Source organism: Scylla paramamosain, chromosome 47 (genome assembly GCF_035594125.1).
Source record: "Scylla paramamosain isolate STU-SP2022 chromosome 47, ASM3559412v1, whole genome shotgun sequence".
Taxonomy (NCBI): Eukaryota; Metazoa; Arthropoda; class Malacostraca; order Decapoda; family Portunidae; genus Scylla; species Scylla paramamosain.
The window spans coordinates 5,223,864-5,243,053 of NC_087197.1; the positions used below are offsets into that span (position 1 = coordinate 5,223,864).

General features: G+C 39.7%; 1 protein-coding gene across 1 annotated transcript in view; it reads right to left on the bottom strand.

Annotated features, from left to right (window-relative positions):
- Positions 1-18,693, bottom strand: part of LOC135094936 (uncharacterized) — a 61,638-nt gene extending 42,945 nt beyond the window's left edge. The window contains exons 1-4 of the mRNA XM_063995450.1: positions 18,614-18,693; positions 16,810-16,897; positions 9,579-9,826; positions 2,466-2,627 (exon numbers count right to left, since the gene is read on the bottom strand). Of these exons, the coding sequence (XP_063851520.1) occupies positions 2,466-2,627; positions 9,579-9,826; positions 16,810-16,897; positions 18,614-18,693 (578 nt within the window). The remainder of the gene's footprint in view (positions 1-2,465; positions 2,628-9,578; positions 9,827-16,809; positions 16,898-18,613) is intronic.
- Between the last annotated feature and the right edge of the window lie 497 nt (positions 18,694-19,190).

Sequence of the window (19,190 nt, forward strand, 5' to 3'; positions counted from 1 at the left end):
AGTGGGGCCACACAATATCATACATGAGCCATTGGTGAATCCTCAAAAGTTTTTGTTTCCTCTACTACACATCAAATTGGGTCTCATGAAACAGTTTGTTATAGCTCTTGACAAGGAGTTTGCTGTCTTTAGATATCTTTAAAACTTCTTTCATAAGCTTTCAGAGACAAAGGTGAAAACTGATATCTTTATTGGATAACAAATAAGGAAAATTATGGAGTGCTCAGAATTACTACAGAAGCTCACAGAAAAGGAAAAAAAAAAAAGCTTGGGAGGGTTTCATTGGTGTAGTACAGGGCTTTCTTGTAGTACAAGGCTGATATCTATGCGGAACTGGTTGAAGCTTTAGTGAAAAGCTATGAGATGGGCTTGAAGGTCCATATCCTAGATGCTCACCTCGATAACTTCAAGGTGAATATGGGAGCATATTCAGAGGAACAAGGAGAGCGCTTCCACCAAAATATAATGAACTTTGAACAGAGATATCAGGGATACTTCAATGAAAACATGATGGGAGACTACATTTGGGGGCTCATACATGAAAGTGACTTGCTATATTCACGAAAATCAAGAAAAACTGATATATTTTTTTTTCATAAAAATTAGTTTCATAAGTTTTAAAATAAATTTTCGTGTCATTTGAAGATGGAAAATCACCGGTATTCCAAATAAAATTATAAAGCTTAAGTGAAAAGGTAAAAGCTTCATCGGACATGTGGTTCAAAAAGGAATATGGGATGTGGATGTTATCGAGGCCAGGGGAAGAATCTTGCCACTGGGACAGAGCCATGCGTAGCTCAAAGAAAATTACATTATAAGATTTACCACCAGGGGAGGCAAAATTGACGCCAACAGATTCCAAGTGTTGATGAGGAAGTGCCATAGGTGCAGTTGGATTCTTTCTAGAGACACCAGTAAAGTGCTCAGCAAGCAGGTCAGCAATTGTCTTAGGGTCTGCTACCGTCTCTCCTTCATGAGATAGAACAGATGGGGGAGATGAAGAATATTTTCCAGACATTTTACAGTCTCTATTGAAGATCTTGCTGAATGGTTTGCAAACTGTGATGGAAGAGACACAGCTCTTCTAGGACTGCTGCCAAGCCCTCTTTAAGGTGTGGCGAGCACGGGCACGCGCTTCTCGAAAAGCCTCCAAGCAGTGAATGTCCCCACGATATCGTCAAAGGCGAGAAAAAACAGCATGCTTTTCTTGAACAGGTATTGTACAATCCGCATTCCACCATGGAACAGGACGTTTAGGAAACTGGTCAGAGGTCTCATGGATGGAGTGAATAGCACCGGGATGCAAGACATCAGTGAAGTATGTTACCGCCTCATCGCAGTTTCCAATCTCATCCACTGAATGGGCAGGGGTGCTGAGTTTCTTGAATAGTTGCCAATCCGCCTTACCTAGACGCCATCGGGGAGGACGTCACTGCGGTGTAGAATCAGTTGACTCCAATAAAAAAATTTAAAAAAAGGAAGTGATCAGCCCATATAGGTCTGGTAAAACTTTTCAGTTAAAATCAAGAAAAAAAAAAAAAAAAGGAAAAATCAAGAAATGAATTAGACGGAGAGAGAGAGAGAGAGAGAGAGAGAGAGAGAGAGAGAGAGAGAGAGAGAGAGAGAGAGAGAGAGAGAGAGCACTCAGTCCATTTCACCATTTATGCCACGTGGCAACGTAAAAATGCAAGGACGCAGAAAATGTAGCAATATCAGAACGAGTCAAACTTTTAACACGTGTTTCTCATCCCTAATGACCACCGCGAGCGATACTTACAAAAGGAAGGAGATTGTTTGATAGTCCACCTTATTATTTCTTCTTTTTTTTTATTTAATCAACTCCGACTTCTATGATCGTGTTGCAGCTTGAAATTACACTCAAAGGTTGTCTTGCCAGTAATCCTGGTTGTTTCATAGTCCAGCTTATTATTTCTCAATTTTTCATTTAATCAACTCCGACCTCTATGATCGTGTTTCAGCTTGAAATTACGAGTACACTCATAAAGGTTGTCTTGTCAGTAATCCTGGTAGTTTCCCCATGTACAGAGATACTCATCTTTCATGACTACATACTGCGCACCCCCCAAACCCTCCTTATCAATCTTAGTGCTCAATCTTGTTTCATTACTTCAATAGCGTCTCGCAAATACGTATTCAGAGAGGACTAAACCATTATCGTCTGGCCTAGTGACGTTGCAGAAATACGCCAGAAGTTTCCAGTTGTGGAATTCTACCTGCTGCACACCCACAATCACTTCCATTTGCACTCTTTGTTTCCACTAATTCCTCATACCCTTTGAAAGCACAGGATATTACATTTGGTGTGAAGATGTATTACATTTACAGTTTACTAGTGGTTTAATAATCGTGTTTATTGATTTTTCTAACACACATTTGGTGGAGGACTAATTTAGTCTTAGGTTCATGATAAGAGAGAACAACGCAAATAATTCCAGAACACTTACTCGTAGAGAATATTGAGCGCTTCCTCCATCAATTCCTGGGTGATTGGTGAAGCTGCATTGAGAGTGACGATCATGATTTGGTTCAAAACACCATGATGAACCTTCATGAACATGTCCCTCGTCCTGTCATCGACCGGAAACCGCCACCTCACATGACTGTCGCTGCAGAATAGCATAAATTAAACGATTCCTTGTTATTCTTTATCTATTAACTGAACTATCTACTCAATGAAAACACAATCCTGAACTCATTCACACACACACACACACACACACACACACACACACACACACACACACACACACACACACACACACACACACACACACACACACACACACTCACTGACATCGTGGATGCTGTGAACTTGCCTCTGACACAGCCGTGACGTAAATTAATATATGTTGTAGCTGCTCCTCTCTCTCTCTCTCTCTCTCTCTCTCTCTCTCTCTCTCTCTCTCTCTCTCTCTCTCTCTCTCTCTCTCTCTCTCTCTCTCTCTCTCTCTCTCTCTCTATATATATATATATATATATATATATATATATATATATATATACTCGTATATATATATATATATATATATATATATATATATATATATATATATATATATATATATATATATATATATATATATATATATATATATAACTTCAAAAGTGGAGCACACCCTGACTCGCTTCACTTTCGAAGAGATATCCATTTTTGGAGACTTCATTGTCAATCGCCAGCTTCGGCTTTCATCTCGCCTCACTGACCAACTTGGTGAAATACTCAGTTTGCGATCATACCCGTATTCCTAGCCGTTTTGGGGATCGATACCCCTAACGTTCTGACGTTTTGTAACCTCTAATCCTTCTGTTTATGTTGTCACTGTCTTCTCTGTTGGACTCCTTCCATCACAATCTCTTATCTATATCTTGTCCTATCGACCTAATTCCTCCTCAGGATCCTCCAAAGGAGAGTGTCTATGGTGTTTTGCCTCTGCTAACTGCAGGGACCTAAAGAAATATTATTCTGAATTTCCATGGAATAACTACTGCTTTCGTGTCAGAGACCCGTCTTTCTTTGCTAAGCAGATAACGGAGGTGACTGTGTCCGAAATAGAAGCGTGTATTCCTCACTTTTTTTTTTTTTTTTTTCTCGCTATAAGCCTTCCAAATCTTGGTTTAACTCGGCCTGTTCTCATGTTATATATAATAGAGAAACTCTCCACAAACAGCACGTAAGCCTCGTTTACACTGGGCAAGTAGAGGCAAAACAAGTGTGCAAGTTTCATGTTACATAGTTACATAAAAACTTGAAGAATATTGTGCTTGTCAAGAAAGAGAAGTTGCCAGGCCAACTCCCAGGCAAGGTAAATAAATAACCAACAGTTCTATTTTGAGGGAATATGTATTATTTCCGTCCATCATGGCAAGCTACATGTCTCTGACTTGACCTGTGTGTTGTATGACGTGTAGGCCAGTTTTCTTCAGTCTTTTCTAAGTTCATGCACCCTTCCGGAGGCTTTCGAGAAAATCATGTACCCTGGAGCCTAGGACGATTAGGTATAAAATTTAAATTAATATTTCACGTTTATCTCTGAGACTGTGTGCATAAATAGAAGAATTAGGTCTGATTTAAACGTCGGAAATAGCTACTCTGTCCTAAATCATTGTCATATAGGTGCTGAATGTATAATACGACAAAATGCCACATTTTAAACCTGTGAGGCGCGAGTGATAATATAACACATAAATTTATAGTACTTTAATCTCAACTCAAATCTCAAATAATTTTCTTACTCTGCACTCTCATACGTGTTATGTATCCCTCCATCTGCCACGTTGTTTCCAGGTACCCTTTGAAAAACTTCGTGCGAAGTGCACCATGCACCCAAGTTGACTGCCCAAGTGTACGTACCACAAGTTTTGTCCATAGTAAATTGTGGTGTTGCATAGTTTCAGATATACTTGCAAAGAGGAGTCAGAAGTTCACATATATGTTTGTGATGTTTTAAGGAACAAGATTGATACTGAAGACCGGAGTTCATAACTTATGTCATGATTCTGGTTATCTTTCCAAGAAAATAGACGTTACACTGATTCCAGAAAGCTTTAAAGGTCTGGATTTTTAAAGGCCTCGAGTACCTATCCGACCTATCCGAAATCTCCAGCTATTAAACCCTCTCACAAAACCCCTACCTTGGCACAGCACGCCAGAAATCACCTCAGTACCAGATTAATGTTGGAGTAGAAAACACAATTATTCCATATAATGACAGGATATATTAATAACAATGTTAACTCACAAACAAATTGAGGTAGTGCACATTAAAGGAAATTAGGGAACAAATTTCTACCCTAGACCAACACAGGATAATTCCCATACTTACAATAGATTCCCCCCCTTATACTCAGGCTCTTATATCGCCTCCCTTATTGCTCAGAGGTTATACGCATCAATATATGATATTCCCGTCACTTCACAAAGCACTAAAACCCATTTACTCCTTCATTGGCCGTTGAAATATTTTTTCCCAGCTGCAGGATTTTCCCCTTCCCCTTTCCGGGGATTCCCCGGCCTGCGGTGCTGCCACACCTATACCACGAAACACCTCATGTCAGGTACTTCCTACCTCAAAATTAAATAGTGTTGTATATATTGACTGTGATGTTCTAAAAAAAGGCAAATTAGTGTAATATGTTTTTTTTTTTTTTTTTTTAATGATACTTCCATTGTTTTTTGCAAACAGCATATTATTTGGCAATGTTTCCTACAGACACTGTCACATCTCTATGGGTGACCGAGTGAAGTCACACGGTCAGAGTGACCGTGTTAATCTATCGGTCAATTCCTCTCCCGCCGCCAGCCAGGATGGAAGCTGCCTCTCCTGCTCGTTCTCGTTACCTCCACAGCCGAGAATAAGAGCATATTTACTCAGTAAATATGTATTTTTTGGGGGAAGAAAAGGCTAATAGTGGGTTATTACTTGAGCTGTTGGCCGAACAGCGAAAGCCACCAACGTGTGTTAGGCAACAGTTAGAAACATTTGTTAATCTGCTGATCAAGCTCACATGACACTGAGACCACCAGCACATCCTGTGTTCTCCTCACCAACAAAGAATCCCCCTGCATCCATAACCAATGTTGATGACTTTGACAAACGTGTAGTGAGAAGGATAGTTTTGTGATTTTACGCAAGGAAGGAGATCCCTACATTGTACAAACTAAAGGAAGAATTGAAGGAAAATATTTCCTTCAAAAGATGCACTGAATCTCTACGGAAGATTTTCAGAGATTTGATTCAGTTATGGAAAACTGATGGCCGCAGATTCCTCATGAACTGATGTTGCTGCTCGTATCCGATTTTTGAGAGAAAATCCGTCGTCTGAAGCAGTCTTCCCAGACAAACATCGCTTACCTGTATGAGACCTGGGCCAACCAAAGTTACACCGTAACTTTGGAAAATGTTGGACTGACACCACATCTGAACCAGCAACAGGAGTACAGTCACTCACAAGAAAGGGAGGCCGTCTCATAATTCTTCACGCAGGAACAAGAGATGGTTTCATCAACAATACAGAACTGATCTTCCTGGCGGAAAACGACGGGGATTACCAAAAGCAGATGAATTCCACGGTGTTTCAGGAGTGGTTCAGGAATCCGCTGCTGCCCAACATCGCAACAAACATCGTCATGGATAATGCTCCCTACCACTCCTTGCTACAAGACAAAGTACCAAGTTCATCGTGGATGGAGACGGAACTGAAGGAGTAGCTTGAAAGGAAAAGTGTCCAGGCCAGTGATGAATTACTGAGGCAGAGCCGTATAAGCTTACTAAGAAATTTGCAGTCGCAAAAATATCGGATTGACAGTATTGCAGATTTGGCAGGGCATAAGGTTGTGAGGTTACCACCCTCAATACAACCCCATTGAGCTCATATGGGGTCAGGTCAAGTCGTATATCGCCAAGTAAAATCATTTTAAAATGGCTGACTTGAAACATCTTGTGAAGGAAGCCCTGCATCACATCACGGCATATAACTCCGTGCATGTTGCCCATGCTGAACTCCTTCAAGAGGAAGATGGGTGATAAGGCATAGCGGTGGATCACTTTGTGGATTCCCTGATCATCGACATTGATGAAAGTTCAGATGAAGAGTCGTCTGATTAATGTTCAGAGAGAGGATTATGTATTCAAGGGAAACCTGTATAAAAAAAAAAAGTTCCTTGACTTTTACCTTGATGTGGTGTGGAAAAAAAGTCGTAATTAAAGAAGAAAAATATAACATCATAGTTTAAAGGAAATATCATATCTAAAAAGGAAACTTATCACATTTAAACGGAATTTACAAAGAGAGAGAGAGAGAGAGAGAGAGAGAGAGAGAGAGAGAGAGAGAGAGAGAGAGAGAGAGAGAGAGAGAGAGAGAGAGAGAGAGAGCGGTAACTTGACTGATTGACAGACAGGTGATTTTTCTCAGATTCTAGTGATTCATAGGAAAGTATAGATCTCTGATTGAAATAAATCAGCATGAAATGTAGATTGTATACGTAGAGAGAGAGAGAGAGAGAGAGAGAGAGAGAGAGAGAGAGAGAGAGAGAGAGAGAGAGAGAGAGAGAGAGAGAGAGAGAGAGGGAGGGAGGTGGTGTGTGGGGAATGAGGTTATCAGTGACACACGGGCTTTAATCAGATAATTGGCGTAGTACAAGATTTGGCAGCGCTGAAAGCCGGGGAATCCCCGGAAAAGACAGCGCCTAAACAGTCAATTCAAAATAGACGATAGGCAAGGTGCGAGCACGGAGGCACAGTTTCGGACAGCAATAGGAGGGACCCCATCAGGTCCATAAACCTTCCAAGGATTTATACCAGAGAGGGCATGGAAAACATCACTGTGAAGGATTTTAATGGGTAGCATGAAGTACTTAAAGGGTGGAGGAGGGGGAAAAAATCCCTGAATCATTCAAGGTAGAGTTTTTAGCAAAGATCTGAGCAAAGAATTTAGTTTTAGAAATGTATGAAATGGCAGTGATGGCATCAGGAAGAAAGAAAGGAGGAAAAGATAAAGAAGTGAAGTTACTAGAAATGTTTTTTGGTTAAGTGCCAGAAGTCATAAAGCGAGTTAGATCATGAAAGAGTTTTGACACTTTCTATTAATGAAGAGTTTTTTGGCTAGCTGGAGAACACACTTGGCATGATTCCGGGCAGAAATATAAAGCGCATGAGTTTCAGGTGACGGAGAGCTCAAGTACCCTTTATGGGCCACCTTTCTATCATGTATAACACGAGAACAAGCTGTGTTAAACCAAGGTTTGGAAGGTTTATGTCGAGAGAAAGAGTGAGGATGTATACTTCCATGCCAGACACTATCACCTCTGTTATGCGCTCAGCACACTGAGACGGGTCTCTGATACGGAAGCATTGGTCTTTCCAAGGCAAATGAGCATAATACTTCCTCGGGTTCCTCCATTTAGCAGAGGTATAATGCCAGAGGCACCTCAGCTTTGGGGGTTCCTGAAGAGGGATTGGATAGGACAAGATACAGATACGAGGTTGTCATCGGAGGAACCCAACAGAGAAGATAGGATGACAGCATAAGCAGAAGAATTAGAGGTGAGGAAAAGATCTAGAATGTTGGGCGTATCTCCAAGACCATCAGGAATACGAGTTGTGTGTTGCACCAGTTGCCCTAGGTCGTGGAGGATAGCAAAGTTCACCAGGATGGCCAGGGAAGGGAGAGGAAAGCCAAAGCTGGTGGTGAACATTGAAGTCTCCAAGAATGAAGATTTCCGCAAAAGGGAAGAGTCAGAATGTGCTCCACTTTGGAAGTTAAGTAGTCAAAGAATTTTTTATAATGGAAGGAGTTAGGTAAGAGGTATACAGCACAGACAAATTTGAGTGACACTGTAGTCGAAGCCAGATGGTAGAAAACACGGAAGATTTAAGAGCATGGGCGCGACAGCAGGATATGTTATTGCTCACATAGACGCAACATCTAGCTTTGGATTGAAAATGAGGACAGAGAAAATAGGAGGGAACAGGAAAGGGACTACTGTCAGTTGCCTCAGACACCTGTGCTTCAGTGAGGAAAAGAATATGAGGTTTAGAAGAGGATAAAACAGGTGTTCTACAGATAGAAAATTAGATCTATGGTTACGAATGTTGCAGAAGTTAATGAAAAAAAAAAAAAGTTGAGGATGGGTGTCTAGATACTTAGGGTCGATACCAGAGGAACAGTCCGACCTACAAACATTTGTTACATATTACTTGTAAAATAACTTAGATTAAGGGTAATTAAAAGCGAAGCTATAATTTGTTCACCGAAAGCCTGCATCCTGATCTTTTCATAATCTTTGACGTGGGGAAAAGCAAACTGTTTTGTCCAAAGCCTCAAAACCCAATTATTCCATCTTTCAACTCGACACAAGGTTGCAGATACCTATCCGCTTTTTAACAATGACGCTTAACCATTCACGTCTTCTACGCTGACTGAACATCTCATTCTGCCCTTTCTTGATGCTCTAAATGATCAACTTGGCATCTCGTCTCTCACTCAACAGCTCCAATGAAGTAGCCGCTCTGAGACGCCTCCGCCAGTTCTGTTTTACCTTTATTTTTTTTTCCCAAGCTGCTCACTCTAAAAGGGCAATATATTTTCAAGTATGGAGTACACTTCACATACATGTGTGGCTCCACTCGTACTATTCTTTTGGACAAGGTGGAATAAAAAAAATGTCTTAACTCCTCTTTTCGAACTGAGTGTCTATAGCCTCTTTTTCTTCGCCGCTACGTTACATTTCTAGTTGTCTTCTATCACTACTTTCTCGCAAAGTGTTCTTTTCACCTTGCTAATTGCATGCTATTCTACCCCTCCCGCGGCCTCACTGAACAAGGGTTTCTGCTTTCTCTTACCCTTGTTTTATTCACCTCCCTAATGCAGTTTCATCCCTTTCAATGTTAAAATCAGGAACTCCTTGCCCGTTTCTGTATTTCCTCCTGCCTACCTTCCTATGACTGACACTCTCAGTGGATTCTATTTTATTTCAGCTTTTTTTTTCTTGGTCTTCCCTCTCTAACATATACTGTATATACACACACAAGAAGAAAATCCCACACATACATACTCACTCTGGAGAGTAAACAGTAGTACTCATTGTTCTGAGCGGGAAAAGATCAAAGCACATGGAATGTGCAGGGTAAAGTAAGGCACTGTCAACACCACTTTCTGTTTTCTGCTGTTTCCACGATGAAACTGTTGTTACCAGACGAAAGGCTTTTGAAACAGACTTGTTGACCGAATCCTCTATCCTCCGTTGTTTCCACCAAGCTGCTCCTCCCATGCGACAAGCCTTTAACGTTTCCGTGCGTATCATTGCCTGGAAGCACGGACATTCACTAAAATTCTGCCCTAAAACAGTATAACATATTATATATAGTAGGTATCAGCACCAAATGTCGTAAATGCAGCTACCAGAATGATTCATCAGATGAATAAATACGTACCAGGACGTCCGGTAGTCTATAGCTGCTGAAACAAAGTAATGCTAATAGTAAACAAATTGTGGAAGAATAAGATGGAACAGACTGAAGTTCCACCTCCATCATCTTTCCTTCCGGGAATATACTGGTGAAAAGGAAACATTATGGACCGTATCTCTAGAACCTTCGTAACTCGAAGATTCAGAATCTCCGATCGTCGAGTGCAAGATGTAAATATTACCAGGTCGAGGCAGGCGCATGCATCCTTGTGTCACGTCAAGCAGAGGATTTTCTCGCTCTTCCGCTTTTTTTTTTTTATAATCCTACTGGAACCTTGATAATTTCTAAAGATGACAAAATGTATTTTGGCCTTCTGAGTATATATATATATATATATATATATATATATATATATATATATATATATATATATATATATATATATATATATATATATATATATATATATATATATAAAGTTTCGAGATAGAGTATAGGTAGACAGGCAAAACATTCACTTTTCTTTTTCTTCACTTTATGTTTTTGCAACGTTTCACCTTCACAGAAGGCATCTTCAGGATAAAATATATAATGACATTTAGAACATCATTTAGAAGATACACTAAAAAAAAAAAAAAAAAAATGAGCAAAACCACTAATCCATAAAACCTGGTAGTCATTCTAACTACCACAACACCATCCTCTGTCAGTCCTCACCAGCGAATGCACACCAGGTCTGTTTCACTTAGCTATTCACTTATTTTTCCATTTGTTTTTCGTCCAATATCAGCGTCTAATATACTCACCCATATATTACTGGTGATCCATACATTGTCTTTGCTGTTTTTTTTATTTATTTTTTAGTTAATGTTATTCACCATGTCGGCTTTTGTTTACTTTTTATTATTGTGCCCCTTATGGACTAGTGCTTTTGCTCTTATTTTTTTTTCTAAATGTATCTTTTTAATGATGTACTAAATGTAATGATATATTTTAGCCTGAAGATACCTTCTGTCAAGGTGAAACGTTGCAAGAAATAGAGAGAAGAAAAGGAGAGAATATCAGTCACGTGCTCGGTCCTCCCCACTTGGCCTAAACTTGGCCAAGTGGGCATCTCAGTGGCCGGCATCTCAGTGGGCTTTTTTTTTTTCATTAGATTTTTGTTGGCCGGTGTCTCTCATATATATATATATATATATATATATATATATATATATATATATATATATATATATATATATATATATATATAAAGTTCAGAATCACTCAGGTCATCGGGAACATCCTTACAGGCGTGATAATATTTCTGAGGTGGCTGGCTCGGGCTTGATGGTCTGCCATCTTTGTATGGTTGACTTAGTGTAACTCTTAAAGTTAAGCAGACTCCAGACCTGTTTTAAATTTAAGACCTAGACTAAGCACAACGTCAGAAGTTAGGTACTACTCAAATTAAAGATTTGGCCGGATTCATGCCTCTATAGTTAAGAATCTTTCTTAATATGATCTCTGGCTCTTGGTCCCACAGTTAGTCACAGCCCACCCTTGAGACGAGTTGGCCGTATGGTAAGAAGGCAGACGCACGAAGGAGACTAGGTGGGCGTTTTACAGTTTGATGGGCCATTTCTTTTAAGGGATAATTGAGTAATTACGCAGGAAGCCCCTACATATATGTGTAGTTTAAGGTGTCACCCTCCGGCTGTCTGTTATTATATGTAGCTGTAACCTATGTCAGATATTTGGGACGTAACTCCTCAGCTGAGTGTTTGTGTGTAAGGTTTTGTTGCAGTGAGCAGTCCCCGACCCTCTGTTTGTTTTCATGGGCAGTTTGTCTATGTGTGTATTGTTCTGTTAAATGTTACTGTTATCCAGTGCTCTTGTAGAGGGCTTCGAAGCAGAAGATCAATAATACGCTGCTGTGTACTAAAATATTGTCCTTCCCTGGGTCATGTTGGTTCTATGAAAGGTGGGCATGGCCTGTCTCCTGGGTAGGTGAATACGATAGTGCACAGGAGAAGGAGACAGTGTTCTACGTAAGTGACAGGAATTCGTTTCATTGAGGGTGGTATTCTGTAGAACATTATTATCCTTATATGTGATTGTCGCCTATTGTAACTGTCCTCTCCTTAGAACATTGTTGGCGATTCTTGCTCAGCTGTTGGAATTTGCAGTTGTTGTATTATATTTCTTTACTTTTGTGTGGGTAAAAACACTCTGGCGACCTCATTAGTGTGACCTGGCGTTATGACCAGTCGTGTAAAGAGGGCAAGAGTCAGAGGGGACCTGACACTTAATTAAGCCCTTCACCAAGTCACGTAGGTGTTGACTTGGGGAAACTATAATGTTTTTACTCCTGGAAGAACGTTTGGGCATTGGTCAAGTAGGGGAATTCCCCATGAACTGCGCTGCTGTGTCTCTACAGGACCAATTATCAGTTTAACACCTTGGTGGAAAGGACAGGCGACCGTCCTTTCTCCTTCTTCCCTCCATTTTTAGGGCAGAACTGTCTTCCATTATTTTAGCTTTAATAATTATTTTTACTCTTCGCACCTCACTTTTTACAATTTTTAGGGATTCTCGCAGTGTTCTTTCCACTATTCAACATTTTAGCCTTTCTTCCCTTCACTCAATTGTTTTATCAATTCTTGAGTAGCTATACCTTTTACAGCATTTTGCTGGGTCCCTGCACATTTTGGAATCTAGGTGAAAGAGAAGGCCGATAGGCAAGCTAAAGGGGTCGCAACTCAGGTTACTACTTCTAGCCCCATTCCCTTTCATAGCTTATATTCCATTATAAGGGTGGCAGATCTTGCCAGTTGGCAAGGCAGGTGGGAAGATGTGGTTGCCACCACTAAGATGGATAAGATAACTTCTATAACTTTCTGCCCATGGACGTATGTCCATGTGCGGGGGCGCCGCTTAGAGATTGAACTGGCCCATCTCCAGACGGATCAGACACGTCTCACTCCTGGCTACCTTATATCTCAGGAAACCCAATCATTCTGTGATGACTGCTTACTTCCCCTTACAGTGCGACACTTTCTAGTGGAGTGCCCCAGTATGGTGGAGCTGCAGGAGCGATATATTTTCCACTGTCACGTTGAGGATGGGATCTTCCAGATGTCACTGATATTTGGAGAGAGAACTCTCTACCCGGAACATGAGGTTCTTATGTTTGTGGAGAAGGCTGGTCTTTTATACAAATTGTAGGTTACCTTTTAACTGTTCTATTTATTTTATAAGTAATATAATATTGGGCACTGGGAAAACATGGAGGCAAGTGAGGAAGACATGTAACGAACAATGTTGGGTCTTGGGGCCTGGGTCAATGGTGTCAGTGTCTTGGACACATAATGAACAGTGCCAGATATCTGGGTCAGTAGGGTCGATGTCTTGGGCTCATAACGAACACCAAATATCTGGCTTAGTGGGGATTTTGGTTGCGGAATGAACAATGCCAGACACAGTGGTCGGGCTCAGCACACCCTCTCTTTAAATCAAATTAAGTAACTGAAACATTACTATACCAACCCTCTCATTTTTACCAATTAAGTTTTTCATGACTTCCCATTTCCTTTTTTATGTTTACTTTTATAGTGGTCTTTTAACATTTTTACCTATAATTTTGTTTTGGATACCGATATTTTAAGAATGCAATCTTTGTCACTGTTAAGGGTTTGCAGCGGCGCCATATAACCACAATGTTGCGGCGCCATAAATTAAATCAATTAATCAGTCAATTAGCAGCTATGGTATTAATAATTGAGAACCAGACAACCGGAAAATACTAGTATAGCCTCCCTCTCAACCACACCGTGCATTGATACAACGGACACTACTGCCTCCACCGTGCCTTGTAAGATTCATTACTGTACAATAAATCTTCAATACTGTACAATAAATGACACTCTTCTCCTCACTGGCCTCTTTTTATTAGCTGCGAGCAGCAAAGTGGCAAGAAGTATGGAAATTCCTTGTCGAGAGGGTCTCTTCTCCGCGCGGCAATGTTGACAAACATAAAATAAAAGTATGAAATAAAGATCGCCATATTAGTGGCCGTTAAACACCACACTTTAGAACAAGTGGAGGTGATGTGGATGAGTGATAGCGCACAGTTTGGTGGCAGTTGCTCAGGGTTTGCCAACCCTGAGATAAAGTAGGGGAGAAACTGTCATCAGAAGCCCACTCGAACACAAATACCTCATAGATAAGACTAGGGATGGGAACGATTTATGTGGGTCATGTCATAGCTGATTCAGAGTGGCTGGATACGCAGAGGTGCATTTTCCTTGCCTCAGAGAAGCATTGTACAGTTGGAAACAGGGAATGCTGGCTTTTGGTGGAACTCCTTGAACAACCTGGGAGCAGGCAGATCAAGGGGTGGAAGGGTGCGACAGATGGTGACAAGGTGCTTGTTTATGGTGGGGGCAGCCTGCTGGTCTGTGAGATCACTAATACATGGAAGAGACAGGGAAGTAGTTTCTTAGGATTTCATAAGTTTATTAAGGCTCTCGAATCAATTATTCATGTGTTGTACTTTAACTGGATAATAAGCTTACTTGACCCGTTTTATATTTAATGATTTTGTTTCTGAATATCGCAAATTGTTCATTCACCACGTAGACAAGATGCACACAGCCTATATATGTGGAATCACGAAAGAATGATGAGTGTGCTACAAGACTAGGTTGTAATACTTAGACCTGGAAGTATATTAGCTTACATCACGCTATGGAGAGTTAAAACACCAGACTAGTATCGGGTATCTGCCTCCTCATCTGTATCTGTGGAGTATCCGCAGTGAAAATACTATCCGCATCCTCGTTTTAGAATAATAAATATCTTCATTTTCAGATAACAAAAGTTCCGCCTCCGCGTCAAAGAACGTTGAGGATCTCTGTGTGTGTAATAAGTGAGAGAGACTAAGAGTGAAGGATATTGAAAGTATAAGAGAGAGAGAGAGAGAGAGAGAGAGAGAGAGAGAGAGAGAGAGAGAGAGAGAGAGAGAGGGGGGGGCTAATTTTGACAATCCTGAGGATTGATAAATAGAATGAGACTGAGAATGAGTATGGAATTATTTGAGAGGATTGAAAGAGAGTGAGGAAGGATAGAGAGTAAATGATATGGAATGAGTGATGGGGAGAGAGTGAGGTATGACTTCCTTATAGTGTTTCAAGCCTAAAATGAGCTCTCGAGTGTGGTTTGCCAAATCCCTCTTTGTTGTCACATCTCCCTGGACAGACTAAGGAATATCCCTCCATCACACTGTTAACTGTGACTAATTGATTTTGAATGACATACTTTTATATTCTGTACAATTTTATGAACAACATACTATCTGAGTGTGAAAACGCCTTTGCATATATCCTTTTATTCTTTACAAGATAGCACGTGCGGCGTTGCTGTCCGAGTGACCTTGGCACAGGCCTCACGCGGTCATTCCTTGTCAGTCACCTATTTTGGCGCGGTGTAAGTGAGAGACTTGACAACAGCGCGAACTGACCCAGCCACACTCGAGAGCTCATCTTAGCCTTGGAAAAGATAAGGGTAGGGGAGGTGACAGGAAGGGAAGTTTGAGATAAGACGAAAGAGGGAGGAAAAGGAAAGGAACAGGGAGAGGAAGACACATTGTGGAGAAAAGGGAGCAAGGAAGGTGAAGGAAGGCCGAATGAAGAGGATGGGAGTACTGGGAGTAAGTAGAGAGAAAAAAATATATAAGGAGGAAGGGTGAGGAGTGAGAGAAGAATTAGATGGAGAGAGGAAGTCAAAGGGGATAATAAGCACTCTCTTTTCCTGTCCCATAATCCTTTTGTCCTTCCCACATCCATCCCTTCCTACTTCTACTCCCTCTTTTTCCTTGTCCCCGTACACCCTTTCCGTGGTTACATCTACGTTCTTGAAATATATAATACATTTTTTTTTTTTTCATTATTTTAGCTCTTTCTATTTATTTTTTTCGTTTTTTTGTTTTTGATCTTTCTTTTCTAGAGCTATGCGCGGCATATATATATATATATATATATATATATATATATATATATATATATATATATATATATATATATATATATATATATATATACGAGTATATATATATATATATATATATATATATCTCACAGTAATACAAATTGCGTTGTATCTGCCGTACATAGCTCTAGGAAAGAAAGAAAGATCGAAGAAACAGAAAACGAAAAAATAATAAATAAATAGGAAGAGGTAAAATAATGAAATAATAAAAAAATGTATTATATGATTCATGAACGTAGATGTAACCAGGGAAGGGGTGTACAGGGGCAAGGAAAAAGAGGGGAATAGAAGTAGGAAGGGATGGATGTGGGAAGGACAAAAGGAAAGGAGTATGAGAAAGGAAAAGGCAGTACTTATTCCCTATTACTTTCTCTCTCTATCTAATTTTTCACTCACTCACCCTTCCTCTTTATATATATATATATATATATATATATATATATATATATATATATATATATATATATATATATATATATATATACGAGTATATATATATATATATAAAGCATCCACGACCGGAACCGCGGAAATGGAAGTAAAAGAAATCCGCAACCGCATCCGCATCCACATCCGCATACACTGATAGTTTAACATCTGCAGTCTTTTCTGCAACCTCAATTTAAGAGAAATGCGTATCTGGCTCCACATTCGCGGAGCTCTAAAATTTAATTTCCCATACATCACTAAGACAAACTTGACATACTCTATTAAACTTTATGAACTTGCAATCATTAAAGTGGTAAATCAGAGCATAAATAATTATTATCCCCCCTGATGTCAGCCTGGACATATGAACACAGTCAAACTGACGTCCATCTTAAATCCGTAACAAAGGACATACACCACAAACCTCGAGCATGGACTTCCACAAGTTGAACACAGTGTAAGCGACTAGGAGAGTGAGGGGCACAAAGCCGGACTCATATAATATATGCCACCTGCACCAAGAGCGGCTGCCAGTTCGTCACTTTAATTCACCTTAACCAGCTAATTATACATGTAACTCCTAACCCGAAGGAAAGTACTCAGTCATACAGAACAGATGCATCAACGTGACATTGAGGGTATTCTAATTTTGAATGTTATTGTGTTTAAGGGGATTGTTTCTCTTGTACAAGACTTTTGGTAATCCAAAGAGAGTTCCGCGTAAAGAATTTCTGTTAGGCTTAAATGAAGGTGGTGTGGTAATTGATCACTTCCCCCTCCACCTCCTCGAGTTCGTCATCTCCACCCAGAGATGTTGTGTAATCCACTGATCATAACTATGGAGAGTAGTCCGTGAGAGTCCAGTAGTGTGTTGAATAGGGAAATTTTTAGAAATGTCGATCACCAGGTGGCAGCAATGAACCCCGAGTTATAAGCGATTTCGAATATACATATTATATATATATATATATATATATATATATATATATATATATATATATATATATATATATATATATATATATATATATATATATATATATATATATATATATATATATATATATATATATATATATATATATATATATATATATATATATATATATATATATATATATATGTAGGATGATCGGAAGATTGCCTGATGTAGTTATGGGGCCCAGTTCCGTATATGTGTTGAAATATGATGATTGTTGGCAAAAAACTGTATGGGTTTGTAGCTGATCTTTATGTGATGTATGTGGGGAAGTGTGGACCCAAATGGGGAAGTTTTCCTTCGTCCATCAATCCTGCCAGGCTTATACCTACGTTATTGTTGTTGTTGTTGTTGCCAAAGTATGTGTCTGTCATTAAAGTCGCCTATGTAATAGGTTGGGATGTTGTTGCTGATGAGGCAAAAGATGTCGTCTAACAGGAGGTAGAATCTTCTTGGCGGAAGGTAAATTGTAGCGATAACCATAGGTCCCATGGATGTATTAGTTTCTGTTGCTATAACGTCTGAAGGCAGTTTAACAGTTTATTAAGAAAGTTATATAAAGAAGTGAGTGCAAGTATCTTACATATGTGTACAATAATACATATCAACAAAAGTGTAATGAACAAAACTTGTAAAAAAAAAATTATATATATATATATATATATATATATATATATATATATATATATATATATATATATATATATATATATATATATATATATATATATATATATATATATATAGAAGGGCAAAAGTTTCCGTGCAGTCAGGGCTGCTTTTTTTTTTTTTTTTTTTTTTGGTTAGGTTATTTATAGTTTTGCCGGATGAAGCATGCAGTGAGAGGGGTTGGGCGCTGATTGGTTGTCCTGCTTATGGCAGGATGGCGCTTGGAAGGCGGAAGAACTTGAAGGTCATCTACTTGGGTATTGATCGTAGGCTGTTTTATGCTGATATATATGGCTTCTAGGAAATGAAGGCGGCGTGGGTCCTCTGTCAATTATTGTTGTATTTTCATTCAGATCTTGGTGAGTAAGGCGATTGTGGTGTACTGTAGTGTAGTGTTCTTTGATTGCTCCGCCTACGAGGTGGCACATGAGACCTCTCGACAGTTTGGTTCGTGTCATTCAGGTATGCTGGTAAATGAAATGGTCCTCTTGAAGAAGCATCTTGTTTGCTGAGGGTCGTTTGCGGAGTATGAGTTGAGATGTCTTTCTCGTCTCGTAATATATTACGAGACTGATTTTACTTTTTTTCATTGATGGGGCGCACGTTCTTGTACACGATGTTCTTGATGGTTTTCTCCTCGGTTTTGTAGTCTGTTGACATGTGTCCTCTGTGATATAAATTGATTCTTTCTTCGTCATCATCTGTTGCTTCTTTCCGAGCATATAATTTTTCAATGCATCACTTTATGACATGGGATACATCTGAATTTGTGTATCCATTGTTGATGAGGACTTGTGTTATATGTTCCAGTTCTTGGTCCTTCCAGCTGAAACAGAGCGTGAAGGCTCTTCTGGCGTAGAAGCTGATGATGGATTTTAGGCAGCGCCTGGGGCACTCGTAATTTCCGTTTAGGTAAAGTCCATTATTAGCAGGCTTGGAGAAGGTTGTTGTCATGAAGCTGGAATTGCTTTCTGTGACGAGAATATCCAGGAAGGGCAGGCGTCCATTGTTTGTTCTTTGTAGGTGAAATTGAGCCCGGAAGCAGAGATGAAACGTTATCTAAGGTCTTGGAGCTCTTGCAGGTTACGAACATGGAGCAAATATCATCCACAGCAAAATATCATCCACATAGCGGTAGTATATGGAGGGGCGGTTGG